This window comes from Chroicocephalus ridibundus, chromosome 3, assembly GCF_963924245.1.
Source record: "Chroicocephalus ridibundus chromosome 3, bChrRid1.1, whole genome shotgun sequence".
Taxonomy (NCBI): domain Eukaryota; kingdom Metazoa; phylum Chordata; class Aves; order Charadriiformes; family Laridae; genus Chroicocephalus; species Chroicocephalus ridibundus.
Window position 1 is genome coordinate 31958438 of NC_086286.1, and position 18265 is coordinate 31976702.

Consider the following 18265-nt stretch of genomic DNA (forward strand, 5'->3'; position numbering starts at 1 on the left):
TTACTCTCTACAAATTTGGGACAGGCTGGTTTCTCTTCATTTTGGACAGCTTTAGAGCATTATTGAATCTTTCTTTGGAAAAATCATAAAACGAAACTTCCTTCTTGAATGCCAGTCTAGGTAAAAGCTAATCATCCCTTGACATTTTTTGAAACGAACAGGTGATGTCCACAAGGTCCTGGATAATGTTTCCTGCTTTGAATCCTAAGTTGTAATTTCCATAGTTTTGTGACCTACTGCTGGCACATAGTAAGTCCCCCACCCCCAGCCAGCCAGTTTATCTGAGTGTACATACAGTGGCTGTATTTTCCTCGTTGAACAATACTATGGGATGCGTTAGGGGCATGAAAAACATGTTAAAACCCCCATTCTGTTACAGTATCAATTGATACTCCACAGGGAGGCCACATAAATCTCGCATGACAAAAGCGACATACCAGGTCTGCTTTATGAAGATTAGAGATCTCAGGCAAACATCTTGCTTAAAAACCCTTTTCCAGTGCCTCACATTAGGGATGAGTAAATGCTACAATGCAAGTCTTTACAGTAATACAGTGTAAAGGTTTTGAGGACCTCTGTACTGATTCTGAAAGCAGTGTTTGGAAACTAATTGTGTTTGACTTCTGGCTTTTTTCTGGCCCTTCACATGATATGGTATGATAGGGCAGAGAGGGTGTCTTCAGAATTATTCCAGAGTCTCAAGGAGGGCCAGCTATTCTTGAAACCCTTTTCAAGACATTAAAGGTGGTTTTTATGCCACAGGCTCTCAATTGACATAATGTCTAGAGTCTCTACAAATAGAATAGAAATATTTAGTGGTCGGTTTCATAAAACCAAGAAAAAATCAATAATCAGTTCTTTGTGTGAGAAACAAAGGTGGAAAGCACTGAAGTGTTTCTCTGAGGGTGGTATATAACTTCCAGCACAGCTAGGAATTGATAATTTGAGTAAGTTAAGCACAAGAAAGAATGCAAATTATTTGCAGCAGTGAAAAGAGTTTCCAGTGGTATTTTCTATAGGTACTGAAATAGACTGCCGGTGGAGGTCAAGGAATGCTTATCAGTAGTGATTTTTAAGAGCTGATTGGATTAATTTCAGGAACCAATGCAATCTTCTGGCCTGCGAGGCAGAATATGTTCAAGGAATACTGTTCACTACTGACTTTTGCTGCTGATGAGTTGACTGAGAAGGGACCGGAGCGTTTCTGGCACATTTCTGCAGCTGGAGACCCCCCTGCAGTGGAGTGCAGACAAACTCACTTGCCCTCCAGCAGACCACAGTAGCAAAGACTTCTGCTTCCTAGGTCTTTGTGGGCCGAATGGAGTCCACTCAGCAGGACTGTTCAGGTTCGCAGTTAGATCGCTGGCTCACAGTGCCAGGAGACTGTCGTGCAGCATTGAAAAGGTTAGTTCCCCTTGGCTTAGGTACAGCTGATCCTGCCTGTCAGCGGTGGGATAAGCTAGATGACCTCGCAAGACTTCTTTATCCAATTTTGTGTGGTTCTCTGACTCTCTCCGGTCTGTGTTTTAACTTTGAGGTCATTCTTTCCTTCAAGGGCAAAAAAATTGATTCAAAATTGAATACCAGGCAAAGCTGAGTAAAACTGAGCAGTAAATCCCTAACCTATAATAGTACTCACCAGCTTGAGAGAAATTTGAAGTGTCTGGTTGATAAAAAAATCTTTTAATACAAAATCTGAATGTGTGCATTTTTTGTTAAGTGGAAGATGCAAATACCCTGTGTGAAATTTAAGATAGCAGTTCCTATGTACAGGGCATTTATTCCTAGAGATATGGGATTCATAGAAATTGTTCCCTTCTTACTTGGAACTCCATTAAAGCATCGGTACAAAACAGGAAAAAAACCCCACAATTAACCCTGAATATAAACACTGAAATCAGAGACAGATAACATGTCATGGTGTCCTGTTGAAGATTGCTACTGTAAACTTCAAAAAGGGATCAAATGAGCAAGAGGGAGCTTTTTGTTGTTTCTTTAGTGTTGTACCTGATTTTTCTCTTGTTTTTCAACTTTGTCCCTCCTAATGCTGGGATTGTGGAAGATGAATCTGCCACCCTGCTTAATCTTCTGCTCAGGGTTTTGAAGGTTTGCGTATAGTTTTGTGTACAGTGTGCCTGCGCGTTTTCCATCAGAAGCAGGAAATGTTTATTCAAGTTCTGAGGAGTGGGACAGTTGCTGTAGTTTTAGGTAATTTTAAACAAACTGTTTGAGCATCCTGTTTAAATAGAGTTAAGTAATCACAGTTTTGTACAAGTTGGAAAAGAATTCCATACATGCGTGATATGAATAAAATATCGTCTTACAGAGCATACCAATGTTGTGATATGCCTGACTTCTTGTGCAGTAAAAGATGTATCTTTGGCTTCTGTTTTGCACTGAGTTTAGTGGCTAAACATATTCCATGATGTAGTAGTATTCTAGTAGAATGCAAATTCTTTTGTATTTAAATTTACCCGTATTTAATAAACATTAGTTTCCTTGATATTTTCAGTAACCTCTGGCGATCTAATTCAAATATGACTATCTGAAATTGGGAGGAAAAAAGTATATTCACAGGGAAAAAAGTATATCCACATATAGTTTAGGGAAATAGAATCAGGAAGCATTTGATTTATTCACAGCCAATTGTGTGAAAACATAAATGAAGGAAAAAAAGGTAGCTGGAGTAGGCTGCTATGATTTATCAGTTGTGAATTTTACTTGAGGAGTCCATGTTGATGCCTTTCCTGACTTCTCTGGTGTTAAGTGTTGTAAGAGTTGAAATGGGAGACAAAAAAACAGTAGTGAAAAGATTTGTTCTCAGGCTTGTAGCATGGATGCACATCTCAGATTTGAAAGTGGGAGACAGATTGCATGATTTATTTTTGTTTTGTAATATTTCAGTAATGAGGCTGTGCTGAACTGTATATTGGGTCCCCCAGCTGCTAGGAGTCGACTGAAAGAAAAATAAGACGTTTGTACTCTTCAGATTGCAGTGATAATTGTACTTGGCCTTATGTCTATCAATGGATTGTCTTTAAGCTGCAATCTAATGTTAATGAGATTTTAATTGGAAAACAAACAAAGGACAGGCAGGTTAATGACTGATAACGATTTTAAAAAAAAAATCTTTTAAGGGCTACACAATAATTAATGTAAACAATACATCAAAGTCTTTCCATACAGCTTTCATACAGGGTTTACGTAGAAGCTTGTTCCTCAACAATGGTATTATTCCACATCTAAACAACTAGTAGGCTGTGTAGTGTCATCTGTTAAATCAAAACTGATTGGCAAGATTATCTGGTCTTACTAGCAGGAAGGTCTTGGTCATTAATCACACCTCCACAAAAAGGAGCTGGATTGAGTCTGTTATGTCCTGAGACTTTATTACTATTGATATTTCTGGATATCACCCCCCTTTTCCCAATTAAAAACATACAATTATTCCAAAAGACACAACAAGTAGAAACTATATCCAGTGGGACTCATAACATTTAAAAACAAGCAAATATAAACTGGTAGGGAGTGCACATCATATATAGGCTGATGTTAACAAAACATATGTAAATAAAACTAGAAATCAGAGAATGGTTTTGCAGAGGGAAGGTTATGGTAATAATCAGAATAGTGAGTAAAGGATTAGTTAGAAGGATTTACCGTAGAGCTAAAGGGTGACTATTTTGGATGTCAAGGAGGATGAAAATGAAATGAGGGCACAATTAAAGGAGTGGAATGAGAGAAAAGAAGAAACAAGATTTCTAGTTTGAGTGGCAAGTGTACTTCTACAGATAGCGATAGGGACAGAGACTAGAAAAGAAGTTGCTTTTAGAGTCCAGTTTTGAAAACATAAAGCACGGAGGAGAGTATCTCAATTAAGAAAATCAAGAAATGAGACTGGATAATAGAGATGTTAAGACAGGCAGTTACACATTCCAGTATAGTAGTTAAAGCCATCGTCAGAAAATACTATGGAAATACAGAGTGAAGTTGAACTTTTTTTGTTCTGACTTCTAGCCTGTTTCACGTCCACTTTGCTTTTAAAATCTCTTACCCAAGCTCTCTGCTCTGTTTTTCTTTCCATTTATTCTCGTTCAACCATACCTTTTGAGTAATTCAAGGAAAAGCAGGTATGATTAAGGGCTAAAATAAATCCTGTAAAAGAATCTAATTACTTCAGAAAACATATTAGCTTACTTTGCAGTACTTTTTTTGCTTTATAGATGCCAAGAGAGGATTAATCTATAATGCCTTTGTTTGTGATTTTACCTTTTTTTTTTTTTTTTAGTTTATATAAAGAGTTCCCAGGACTGCTTTACATTTATGTTGTTCATCAAAACGTACTTCTCAAATGTTATGAAAATGGAGTCCAAAAATAATGCAGTCCAAACCAAACCCATTCAGCTTTCTCTTGGAACACAATCAATGATAAAGTCATACCTTATATCTCATTTTTAACTGAGTAAACACTGTGTTGTCCCTTAATGCATAATTCTTTAGGGCGTTCACTATATTCTCTCACTTCAATATTTGAATATATCCTGGTGATACATGTAGTGAGATGTATATAATCAGGTATAATGCAGTTATTTCACAATTACTGTTTGAGGATTAACTCCTCTCTGCATTGAAGTCACAGAGGGTCACTCTGCCTGTGTGCTTACATTATGATAGAAAGGAAATCGTCAGAGTGTTAGGAACCTATATTTTGATCATGAAGTTTTGATGAAAGGTAGGGAAAAAACTTTAAGTAGCAAAAATTAAAATAGTCTCTGTTGTTGTTGAGGTTATGAGAATCAGGAGAAAAATAGACTTATCACACTCAGCTCATATTCATAAAATAGTCTCTTGTCTCTTGCATCCTCTTTTCATGTAAATTTGAGTCCCAGCTGATCATGTCATTGTCCTGACCAAACAAAGACCAGAGAGTGGTTTTAAGAAAGTAGTTTTCATAGGGACTGAGTATATTTCATCAAAAAAGATGGTACCTTCTTATACTGGAACTCTGTCTTGCTGCGCAAGTGCATGTTCTGCATCCTATTGTTTTATCCCACCCACTCATGTGAGTGGGTGAGAATTAGTATTTTTCTTCTCTCAAAATCGAGCCCTTTCCCAGACTCACTGTAAACAGAGAACAAAACTTTCAAACTAATTTTTTTTCTGTGAATTCTCAGTAGGAAGCTGAAATGTGCACCCAGGAAAACTGGAAAAGTAACTTGAAATATCAGTGTACAGCAGAAAAACGCAACAGCAGAGCAATTTTGATTACTGAGCTGTTAATTCTGGTTTTAGTAGGTACACTTTTGAAGAGGTGGTCAACTAAGCTGCAGAATCTGCCAGAAATACCCCTTCGCATTGAGAATGGGATGTGCATAAGGAGGAAGGTATGAAAGAGGATGGGAGAGTTATCACTCTTCAGCTCTGTGAATCGAGCTGCTGCTAAAGCTTTTGTTCAGGCTGTCTAATGACAAGATATTCTGCGAAACAATCCAGGTTAAATTTTTGGTTGACTAAACTGGAAATGCCCTTCAGAGGACTGAACCAAAATAAAAGAACTTGAAGTTTGAACTGAACACCATTTCTGATATTTAGAATGGGCAATTAGGCATTTGGTGAATGTCGCAAAAAACATGGATTCTGTTTGGATCAAATAAAGAGTATTTATTATAAAAAAGATACAATGTATATCATGATAAGTTAGGAAGCGGCCATGATCTAAACAGTTGTGTGTGCCAGTCTTTTTTGTGTGTGTGTTTACAGTCACTCTCAGCTGGAAGAGTGGTGGTGTCCACCATTGGGAGCAGCAGCCCCCAGCTTAGTGGCAAGTTGAGGATCACCATTTGGGAGTCGCAGTTGTAAGACACAGGGCAATCAGTTTGCAGCAGCGTCGTTTTATACTTGTCATACGGGTGCAGAAAAAAAGGTAGCATTGTTGAGAATGAGTGTGGCTGCTCAGGGGAACGTGAATTGCAGCTTCCTTTTCCTGATTGTGCCCACTCACGTCCAGACTGTTGACTTTGGAAAGGTTAAAATAGCACTGTAAGAAGTTTCAACTTAAGCAAGCATTAGAAGTTACTTTAGCGAAATGTTAGAGACATGCTCCCCAGCCAGCAGTCCAAATGGGTTTTGTGCTTGAAACACTGAACTATATCCACGTGAGATAATCTAAGGCAACGTGTTGCAAAGGGACACTCATACCTAAACTGCTCTTCAGAGGTACTCTGTCTCTAGTGCAGTGATGAGGAGCCTAATGAAGGACAACGCCTGCATCATCTTCTTAGGGATGTTGTATCCTCTGATGTTACATTACAGTGCCAGTATAGCTATGCTTTTGACTGACTTTATCACAAAGCTGACTGCATTTGGTGTTATCCTTAAGCTCTAGCTTCTGAAATCATAAGACCATCTGAGAGATATCAGATTTTCTTTTAAAAGGAAGGCTGTAATTCTCATCGGTTCCAGAGAGAAATCAGAGAGACAGCACAAGGACCCATATTTTTGCTTAAAACAAGCAAAGGAGGTGATATTTAAAGCCTACACTAATGTCAAGAGATCTGCACTATGATTTTGAATGCTTCTTATCAGCAGTACTGAGCATTGCAAAAAGAACAAAGGCATGGCTCTAAAGCTGTGCTCTTTTGAGTGTATGATACAGCTAGAAGCTTTGATGCTATTCTTTAGTAGGTTTTCCTTGCTAGGGAATGGTAAGAAAAATGTTGGAAAATGTACCAAAGTTGTTAGCAGTGTTTCACCAAGAATGCCAGTCTACCTGGATCCTGAATTTGATCCAGTCTAGCAGTTTCTGTGTTCCCAAGATATGGGAGGAAAGGCGCAAGGTTTTTTTCTGCATCCTCTTTCTGTAATCAGCAAAAAGTCAGCCAAACATTTCTAGTCTCCTCCAGGAAACATCCCTGATAAGTATAACATTTAGGCACTTAATGAGAAGGATTAATGCAGACACTTAATTTTAAGGATATTTTTAAGTGCTATGCATTGAATCTGAGCCGCAGAGTAGATGATTAAAGGCAAACAGTAAACATTTATTAATTTCTGGACTCATATATATAAACTATGTAATCTGCAGGCTTGGATTCACTTGTGGGAGGTTAATTAACTTCCATCTTCTGTTGGATTTATTCATCCAAAGCAATGCTGTATCTTGTCTCCTTTTCTTCAGCCCAGCACACCAGACGCCATGAGCTACAGCCAAACTGCAGTGTGACCAGAAAGTTGGAGAGGGGCTCTCTTTGGTGAAGTCCCGCACTTACACACCTGTGTACTGTGGGTCCAGACAAGGACGCATATTTATGTCACTTGAGCTAATGCAGAGCGAGGAGTATGTGCTCAGATCCGTTCTCCGTGTCGCATGAGAATTACCTCCACCTCTGCCTAAACTCTTGTGCATAGATATTTTACAGTAACAAAATTAAGAATGTGGAAGTCGGCTTACAAACCAAGGGTGAATGGGCAAAGAGTTGATGATTTAGGGCTGTTAATACTGATTAGGGGAAATTATGAAAATTTATAAGAATCATTAACAAAAAATAGGATCTAAGTTATATCAAGTGGATGTGTGTCATTTCTTTGCTTATGCCTTCATTTGCATTGTCAGTTTAGATCATAAATGTTTCAAGATGCTAAGCACACATGTAGTTTACTGGTGTTCTCAGTTATGACTGCTTCACTGAGCACTTAACTTTTGGATTATTTTTTTTTTAAATATGCCAAAATGGGGTGATTGCCTGAGAATCTCAGTTGCTGTTCTCAAGTAAAGTTCATTTCTAGTTCTTCATTGTGAAATAAGGCTTGAAAACTTGAACTTTGAAGTGATAAGCATCATAAGAAAATAAAAGAAACTTGATATGTATTTTAATAATGTAATTATATTTCATTGTCTTACGAGAGTCACATGTAAGTGTTTGAGATTGTCAGCACTGGTTTCTATAATTTAACAATCCTAATTCGTTTTCACATAATTTGGGAAAGATACTTTGCAGACAAAGTAGCTGGTAAGAGATAAGAGAAGAAGTAAGGAGCCTGAAATTTGCCCAGCAGCTCTTCAGTAGTTGACAAAATTGGCTTTATCTCTTCGTTGTTATGGCTAAATTTTAAAAGAAATGGCATCGTTTAAGTATGTCTGTTGTTTTTATAAAATTGGTCATAATTCCATATGTATTTGATGTGTGGAGATTTGTGTGTGTGTGGCTTATTACTACATTTTGATTCTATTCCCTTTTTCTCATTTCTCACTTTGAGACTCATGTCTTGTTTTCTTTAGGTTTGGGGGATTTTGGTTGTCAGCTTTTCCTTTTTCGGAATTGTAACGTTTGTTTCTTTCATTCCTTGACGCAAATGCTGCAGTTGCCTAAAGTGTAGCTTCAAGCAGTCCTTTGTGTGAGTAAAAGAAATTAGCTAAATAGCACTGTTTAATTAATTTCAGGACCGCCTCTTTTTCGTCATGGAATATGTAAATGGAGGAGACCTAATGTTTCAAATCCAGCGTTCGCGCAAATTTGACGAACCTCGATCCCGCTTTTATGCAGCAGAGGTCACATCAGCACTCATGTTTCTTCACCAACATGGCGTCATCTACAGGTACTTTTTTTTGATCAAAAATAAAGTATTCTTGAGGCTTGGGACTGGTTTTGGCTGAAATCCTCTGTCTCTTAGCAACCAGATTTAGATTAGTCGTTTGTTCCAATTTGCTTACATAGAACTTTTTTTGGCTGTTTATTATTGAGAATGTTAACATTTGAATAGCCTCTGCAGCAGTCGCCAGCTGTGTGTGCCAGTTTTGTATTATAGTCCAAATAAAGCCGTTTTGAAAAAGCTTGGCACAGTGCGACCCAGAGGTGACCTTTCCGCAGATCGGCGCAATCTCTTCACTTTCCTCTCTGTGCCATAGATTTCCTCTTGGTTTCTAACTCCCTGCCACTTCCTGAGTTTGTTTGTCCTAGTTGTCTCCACTCTGATACAATCGGGATGGTCGTTTGCAATGCTTTACTTATGCCCCTTCCTCTTCACTGTTTGGGTGAAGGCTTAGTCACCAGCAGGAAGTGGCTCTTTGCAGACAATTCTCATTTGCTTGCAAGTGCCCCGCACCTATTTGAACTTCTGCCCTGCTGCTCCCAAATCTCTAATCTTCAGCACCCATCCAGAAAAAAGTGCATATTGTTGCACTGTGGTGAAGAATGTGTTTAGGGATAGGCTTTTATTATCAAAAGTAAAGAATCACTTTGAAAATTTTCACCCTGATGTCCATGTGTTGATTTGTTTTCAGCAGCCTGTCATTGCTTGCAATAAATTTGGGCTTTCACAAGCAGAGGGCTTTATAGGTTTGTGATACAGGTCTGTCCTGTCTACTAGAAATTCTGAGTCCTGTGGATCTAACTGAGTTTTGATATTCTTTTGATATTCTCACCCTCTTTCAGGTTATCAGTTTTGATTCGGGATAGTCATCTCAGGGAGAGGCAGCCTCAGATTTCTAGAGCAGAAACAACAAGATGAGGATGTGGAATTTGTCACATCCCTGCATTCATATTAAGGCTGCTTTCAAGAGTACTAGAAATTGAAAGAAGTGAATGTTAAATGTTTAGTAACCAGAACTGAACGGTAACTTCCATCAGAGGCCATTGGCTTTCCCACCAACTGGGATTCAAAGGGAAACTTCTTAGAGAAGTAGTCTCCTTTCCAGAGACATCACAAACAGCAGGACATTGCATCTTCTGTGGAAAATAAATCTCTGTGAAAGGGGTCTTTCAGACAAAAATCCAGTTGCCTTTAGAAAACTTTTTTGCTAGCTGCAGCTCTTAATCTCCACCTTGTATTAACACTGGTATGATGTTTGCATACTGGGTTGGACTTTCGGCCGTACCACCTTGTGTAGGTTTGTTTTCAAGTGCTGAAGATCCAACACATTTCTTACCTTTGCTGCCTGTATCACATTTCCTACTCGTTGCATTTATTTCCAAAGCTATGTATTTGTACGTTTAGATAGTAGAACGTGACAACTTCAGAATTTATAAGTATCTATCATAAAGGAAACAGACAAGATTGGTACTTTAAAAAGTAGAAGGATTTTGAGGATTTGTTTCCATAAAAAGACTTGAGCTAATTTCCTCTTCCTGAAAACTGGAGTTTAGACACTTTGTAGTTAGCAGTCAGTTTAGTGATTTCTGTGAACCAGCAAGAAAGAATTGGTAAAGTTACCTTCCCTCTTCTTTATGAGTGTGCATTCATTCTCCCTTTTCTCTCTCTGCTACCATCCTTCGTCTCACATCCTCTTCTCTCTCCTCTCTTTCTCTTTTCTCCCTCTTTTCCCTTGTCTTATGTGTAGCTTCTGCTGTGTTTTGGCTCCTAGCTGCATTGAATAGCTGCGTGTGCCTGCATTCTTTCTATGACTTTTTATCATCAAAATGCTTCAATCCAAGGAAAATGTCATTCTGATGAGACAATTCTTTGTAATTTAAACTTTGCAAGCTACTCTGAATTTCTGATTCAGAAACTATGCTGACATGTCTTTGGCATGCTATAGTAAAACGCTAAAATTGTAAACGGTGTGTTATATTGGGTGTATTATCAGAAAAGGCAAAAGAAGAGAAATAACATGAGCTGTAGGATGAAAGCATAAACTAAAAAAAGCAACAGGAAGAACATTAGGAACAGATTTAGATGTATTCTGCTTTGACACAGGCTTTTGGATCCGGGCATAGTTATGTCCGTAAGAATAACTCATTTTCCCAACCGGGGGATACTAGGAGCTTTAACAATTTGTAAAATGTGTATCCCAGTTACTCTATAAAATACAATTAGAATGAAGAAGTTAGAGATTATCTTTGAAGAATTAATCATAAGAAAATGTCACCATTCATTCATAGTGTGCCAGGCCCTGGCAGAATGCATGTGTTGATATCAAGCATATGTTAGAATAGGTGTCCTGCACAGGACAGTTTCAGCCCGATTGTTCTGTACCTCACTGCAGCATTTATTACAATGTTAAAAATGCATTGGGGTCAAGTCACTCCTTTACATCTCCTAAGCTCTTATTAGCTGGCAAACAAGGAAAGGAAAGGGGGGGAAGAAAAGAAAAAAACCCTATGCTCCTGAATAACTACCAGTCATAACTACCTAACATGCCTTCAGATATTTTAATAAAGAATACTTGTCTTCTGTGTAATTATATCTCTAGAAAAAACATTGCGGTGTGAAATTAATGGTTATTCACCAAAGTGGGAAATGCTGCTTGTGTGGGCAATACTTCAAGGAAAATGGGGAATATATAAATAAACCAAGATGTTTGATGGAAATGCAGGTTTCAAAATAGCTGCTATACCTTCTGATCTTTTTTCAGCCATGTATGTGGAAGTATTTGTTTGCAGCTAAACATAGTTATATTTTTGGAAGTAAATAACTAGCTTTAGCTCATGCTTTGGCTTGTTGGTTAGATTTTTAGAAAGTGCTATGATGATACTAAATGATCATCTTTTATAATAACTAGTTTATCCTCATTTCCCCTGAAGTTCAAAGAGAAAGCTGGCTCCCTGTTTGGCAGTAGAAATTATTCTGTCAGTTCACGTCTTTGCAACTGGCCCAACTGTTGTTCCCAGACTCGTCCAATTATCTGTTTGCTTACTGGAATTACGTACCTCCCTTTTGTTTATTGATCACATGCTGTAAATAAAGATGAGCCTCGCAATTTTTATATATAAAAATGCTGCTGTTACTAAATGTATCTTGTATGGTAGATACACTTTAGGATAATTTTTGGTGTGGCATTTGTAAAGGTATAATGTTACTGTTGTTGTGTCAAAAACACTTCAGCAACTTAATAAAAATATTTGCATTATCCCTGCCACCTTCCCTCTCATCTGGCATGCAGCTATTCGGGCATATGTCAAGCTGGGGCCTGATAATACAAGTAGAGTCAATCAGACACTAGAGACGTTTCAATCGCGGTTTCTGGCAGTCAATGTTGTTTGTGTTATGCAATTGCACCACTTTGAAAAAATGTATCTAAGCTTCAGGTATTAAGGGCTAGACTATGAATCTCATTTTGCTTGTGAGCTGAACTGGACTTTGAACTCGGTGATGAAAGCTTGTGGACTATGTTCACTGTCACCTGTCCCTGGAGTCTGGTATATTCAAAGTCAAGTCATTGTCAGCTTAATATATATTCTCATATAGGGAAGATGCAACAAACTGGGTGTTGAGAAATTGCCAGTTCCCTGCTCCCCTCTGGTACTGACTTTGAACATTCCTGTGCACTTTCCGCAGTTATATGTAAATGTTAGATCTTATTGTTTCACCTGCAGTTGTTGGGCTGAGGACAGGAGTACCTGGGTGGGTGTCTCTGGCTCTCATTGTAGGAGTTCAAGTGAGGTGACACAAGTGGCCCACTCTGACCTGAAATACATACAAAGAACTGTTGTCTCCCCGGGCAGGGACATCAGCACTAGAATGGGGTACCACTTCATTAACATAAATGCCAGTGCCCCCAGTTCGTATTTGATTTAGGAAATAACTGTGTGAACTACAAACCTTGTTTCAGGGAAGTCCTGACGGGCCAATAGTTGCATGATCTCTGGCGTGCTCCAAGACCATTCAAGTGATTAAATGGGGTGCTCCGTCTGAAATGTAAAAGAAGGAAACTGAACATACACAATTTCAGTTCACCTGAGAGGATGAACAGTATCTTAACTGGGAAATTAGTGTCACCTGCTTTGGGTTAACTCATTCTTTTGTTTTCGAATGTAAGGTCTGTGAGATGTTGCCTTCAAATCATACAGCACTTGGTCATGGGGGAGTCCTCCTTCATAACTATGGGTGATCACGTTCCTCAGCAATATGAAGTAATAATCCAGCCTGTAACTTGCTGCAGCTTTCTGAGGCTCTGTGCACTCTGTAATTAGTGTGTTGGTTGTGATGAAGGATATATTAACACTGAATTGATGAGAATGTGAATATAAATATGCTGATGCCAATCCTTGAATACCTCCGGGCTTTTTCCATACACAAGTACCCCCAAGAACTTGTTTGAACACTAACTGAATTTTTCTTTGGGTGATCAGTTTTCCTGGCATTCCTGTTTATCAGGGTAACACACACCAGTGTTTCAGAAAGAAGAGCTACCTAAAATTAAAAGCACTTTCATTAGTGTGTTTTTATGTGAAATAAGAATATTTAGAAAGTCTGACTTCACTGGTGGTTGTATGATTCAGTGCAACCTTGGCAGAGTAACGAGGAGTTATATTTACACCCATGAAAATGTTGCATGGTCAGTGGTTAACATGTTAAAAGTCATCATTCTCCCAAGTTACCTTACTGTGTTATTTCTGCATGGCAGCAGCCAAATAAAATTCCCCTCCTCCCTTTTTTGGGGGGCTTTTTAAACTACAAAACTAGACATGGAACATTTTGGTTTAAGTTTCTTTTTAAGTATGTAAAGATCATATTATTGCAACTCTAAACAGTTAAAGGTTAAATTGCTGCTTGAGCTATGGTCTGTGAAGGAGGGCAAGAAAGACCTTGTACCCTCGGGTAGCATATTCAGACCTAAGCACAGGAATATCCGGAACTCAAGCCCTTCCCCACATAAACTGCTTGTTGCTGGTGTCTGCTACAGAGAAGTTACAGTTTGCTTTTGGCACAAATGGGCAACAAACTATTTCCATCACCTTCAGTAAAAGCAGGAAGCAAGGAGTGAGCTGTGCTGCTGCGTGTCTGAGTCCCAGTGTGCCCAAGGACTGCTGCCCAAGCCGTGCCACATGACCAGTGCTCCTGCCTGGGTTTGCACCCCAGGCTTACATCCGTGCTCTGCTCTGCCTGGTCTAGTTTCCGAAACTGAGAGTGAGCTCTGACGGGATTTTAGTCGGTGGCCTTCTGCCCTCTTTGCACTTTTTCTTGCTGGATCCAGGCAGGCTAGCAGTTATGAAACGCGTAAATAAGCAGGATATCTTCCCCGCAGGAAAAGGCAGTGGGCTGGGGTGGAGAGGCACGGGGCTGAGGGAGATGAGAAGCAGGAAGAAGGGTTGGTTCCCAGGCTTCTGGCATTCGGACCGAGGGAGTCCACCCTGCCATCTGCCCAGCTTATGTATTGTGCTAAAGGCTGCTGTCGTATAGGAGAGCCTTTGACAAGGTTTCCAGCTGTGGAAGGATGAGTAAAGGCTGTGGGAATAGGATATGAACCACGCGGTCTTGCCAACAGTAGAATGCTTTCTAAATTTCTCCTGGGTTTGGAACATAAGAAAGTCCTCGGTTGGCTCTTGCGTGGGAGTTGGGTATGTGGAGGAGCAGTGCCGGGCAGTTAATATTTAGAAGGATAGAGCTGCACCATTGACCTCATTTGGGGAATGACAAGGTGCTTCCAGGGGGAGTTCCCGGTAGCGAGGTCAGCATTGTTTTTTTGCTTCATGTTTATTTGGTGCAAGATTTTCTTGTTTAATGACCGTTTGTATAGTGCTGTATTGTGTAAATAAAGCTATGACCTTTACCTTCTGATAACAGTATAGGAGTGAGTTAATGTTAAATGGGAGAGGGCAGGGAGTGGGAATCTGCCAGGGTTAATGCCAAGTTTACATTCCTGTGAGGGCAGCCATGTTCCGGTGCACTCAGTAGAAAGGGCGACAGTGCTTCTCAACAGATAATAGCACCGAAATCTTACTGAGCTTATTTGTATTTATTTCTGGGTGAATGTCAGTGATTTTAGATGACTGATGTTTGTGCTTTCTATTTTATAACAGGAAGAAATGTGTGTTATCTTTCTGCATTTGATAAGATTTTAACTGACAGAAACATACACAAAATACAAATCCACCAGAGCTGCAGCACGTGTAAAACTGAAATGTACTGACACAAGACAATCCCTGTAGTTTTCCTAAAATGCTGAGGCACAGCTTTGTTTCTAAAGAAACATGTACACCAGTTCCAAACAAAATCATATTCTTCAAACAATTTTCTAACAGAAGAAAGAGAATGCTTTTTGTTTCACAGTGCATTAAAACTTTGACGGTGCTTCCTAACTGTAATTCTGCTACTAACAGGCAAAAGTTAGGGCTGAATTTTGCTGTGCCCTTCAGTCGTGTTTGTCTTCAAACAATGGAAAATATTTCTATAACCCAGTTGCAGTGGTGTTGAAACTATGTCACGTTAAGGGTGAGGCTTTGCCTTTTTGCATGCTATTGAATGCATCTGCCAAAGTTTCATAGTAATACAGAGAAGTGAACAACAAACATGGCTCTGAGGCAAAAGGCGTTTCACAAAGATTTTCTTGTGCTCTTGAGATGCAGCAGAGAAGTTAGAGAGTACTGCAAAACATTAGGTGAAAACATGTAAGGAACTCTAGTGTTTTTTAAATAATTATGTTAAAAATACTAAACAACCTTAAAATGAAATTGGGATGATATGCTTTGGTAAAGACATTTGCATACAACTTTTTCCATCTTTTGGTCAGAACCTTGCTACTTTTGGCTCAAGTTTTGCATTTATTTTCTTTTCCCACTCCTCTCCCCCCCAGATTTTATCCACCTCCTTGTTATAGAAGAACTTATCACTTAGACACTGCTCCAGCAAACATTTCTGCATGCAGATCACTGTACTCATAGGCTGATTTTGATTCAGTGAGACAATTCACATGCATGAAATGTGCAGCTTCCTGGATGATTTGGGACTTTGGTTTGACTTTTCAGATTGAAAATGTGATTATTTTAAAATAGAAATCCTCACATTTGAGAATTCCCTGATATTAAAAGCTATGTGTTATTTTGCTTAGCATTGCAAAAGGCTGTGGAAAAATAATTTAGCCAATCTGAAAGCTAACATAACTGAGTTATCACTGAAACTTTTGAAAACTTTAAAAATATCTGTTTAGCTGACAACTTGTACTGAAATGTAAGAAAACAGAAATAATACTGTTCACTGGGAAGTTAACTAAAATGGCCTAATGAACTAAAATGGAGAAAATACAGCCAGTAAGAACCCCAGCATTTTGGGGAGTGCATCTAAGTCTCCACTGCTACCAGAATAAACAATGGTAGGATTACATCAGAAGGACCTTGGACAGACTAGGTGCAGTCTAGCTGGGGGAATCAGAAAGTGGAACAAAATGGACCAGCACATGCCTGTGCTGAAAATGAGCGGAAAGGTGAGGGGTAACAAGGCCAGAGCGGTAACAAGTCGCTTACCTTCTTGTGTCAGAAGTAATATCTGCTCCTCTTCACCTGCCCATGTTTCACAGGGTCCAAACAAGCAGCTTCCCAGAGCAGCAGACAGTGGCAGAAATACAATGTCTTCATCATCTCAGCAGCATTGGGCACGTGTGGAGGCAGCAGATGTGGAGCAGGGCTAAGCCGGAATGGCAGTGAAGCCAAGGCCAGATTTTACTGAGATGGGAGTTTGTGTGGTTCTGCACTGTGATACACTCAGGGATGGATGCCACCAGGAACAGACACTCTCATCCCACCACCACATTGAATTTTGACCCCCCAAGATTATGTTGGGGGTATAATGTCTTGGATTAAGAAAAATTCCTTTGGTAACATCCAGCTTATGAGGAGAAGCCCAAGTGGCACTTCTCACAAAGTACACATCAGATGGGTCTTCACTTCTTGCCACCTGCTTCTCGAATTTGTTTCCAGTAGTCAGTCTTGTGAAACAGCAGAGAGAGAGAAAAAAATAAAGGGGAGAGGCCAAAAATAATGCCAATATTTACATAGGTGTACCTTTTCCTCCAGACTTTAATTTCCTTCTGCTGATGTATAGAAGGCACCGAAAATAGTGTTCTCCAAAGCATGTCAAATGCAAATAGTACATGCCGTTTTGTACATTTTTTAACGTAGATTTGACAGTGGCAGTTGTAAAAGTATTCTTCACAAGGTATTGCAGTCTTAGGGCATGTGATTGCCCCTTGAAGGGGAAGGAAGGATGGTGTGGCTTCAACAGTAGACAGCCAAGATGGCAGCTGGTATGGGTACACCTTGGTATGAAACTGAATAATACAGAAGCACTGCCCTAAAAAAACCAACCAAAGAAAGCTTGGTCATGAATAACCTGAAGTGAGGAACTTCATGTATTCAAAACGTGGAATATTAAGGATAAAATTAAGTAATAACAAATAAACATTATAGCACTTCACCAGGTATTTACTTACTTTATTATAGGGTTTCCAAGGGAGATCCTGTGGTCTATTAACACTCATTTAAAAAAAATGCCTAAATATATTCTAACAAACACAAATAATGAGTCAGATGGAATTGCTATGGTCAATTAAGCAGGTAATGGATATTTAAAAGCTTCCAAACATCAATAAATCTGAAGCAGCTCTAAAGGAGTACTTGTAGAACAAAAATAATATGCACTTAAGAAACTGCCTGAGTACATATTTGCCTAAACTTAACCACCAATGAGAGGACAGCAAGCGTTTATGGTACTGTATACTGAGGGCATAAAAAGGCATACCTAATGTGTGCCAGTTCATCTGGTGATAATCTGTAATAGGTCCAAAGGGGCCATAACAATTATAAAGAGCCCCTGATTCTCATTTATACGGAAGTCTTTAAATACCTGATAGCATAAAAGGATCCTCAGATTATGAACGGGGGAAGCAGACGGCAGCTCAGCAGCGTACCCCTTGGGACGAGGCTGAAGGCAGTCCTTTGCAAGCTGGTTGAAGCTGCCTCTGCCAAAACTCTCTGAGCTGGTTTTCACAGACACTGAGGGAGAAATGCCCAGGGTGGACATGAGAGAAACCCTTTGGACAACACTGGGGTTTGTGCAGGTTCTCTTTTCACCTTTTGAAAAATCACAAAAGGGAAGTGAGGGGATCTTGTGTCAGCCTCCACGAGATTGTAGTGAGTGGTACACTTGCACACACAGTAGGACAAACGTTCTGTTTTTCTGTGGATGACTCAAGAGGAAGAGGACTTGGCTACGATTTTTAAACATCTGCAAATTAGGTAGAAGTTGTTCTGTCCATGAGCAGAAGAGTCAGAAGAAATTTTGAAACAGCATCCTGGAAATTCTCTGTGTAGTAATAACAACAAAACATTAGCTGATGTTAGTGAGCTATAGAGATGACAAAATCTGATATAATCAGTGACAAATCTGATATAAAACATTATCTTTACAGCCTCTTCTACCCTGGCTCAGCTATGGGTGCTCTTAGTTAGGCCACGATAATTGTCTGTATAAACCCAATCCAGACAATGTATGCTGAAATCCCCAAATCCTGCCGTAGAAAATGGGGTTTATTTTTTACACACCTTATTTAATA

General features: G+C 39.3%; 1 protein-coding gene across 2 annotated transcripts in view; it reads left to right on the plus strand.

The window, feature by feature from the left end:
• LOC134512836 (protein kinase C epsilon type) overlaps positions 1–18265 on the plus strand; it is a 115367-nt gene that overhangs the window by 52515 nt on the left and 44587 nt on the right. For both annotated transcript variants that reach the window (XM_063328632.1, XM_063328634.1), the window contains exon 9: positions 8441–8595. In XM_063328632.1, coding sequence (XP_063184702.1) covers positions 8441–8595 — 155 coding nt within the window. The remainder of the gene's footprint in view (positions 1–8440; positions 8596–18265) is intronic.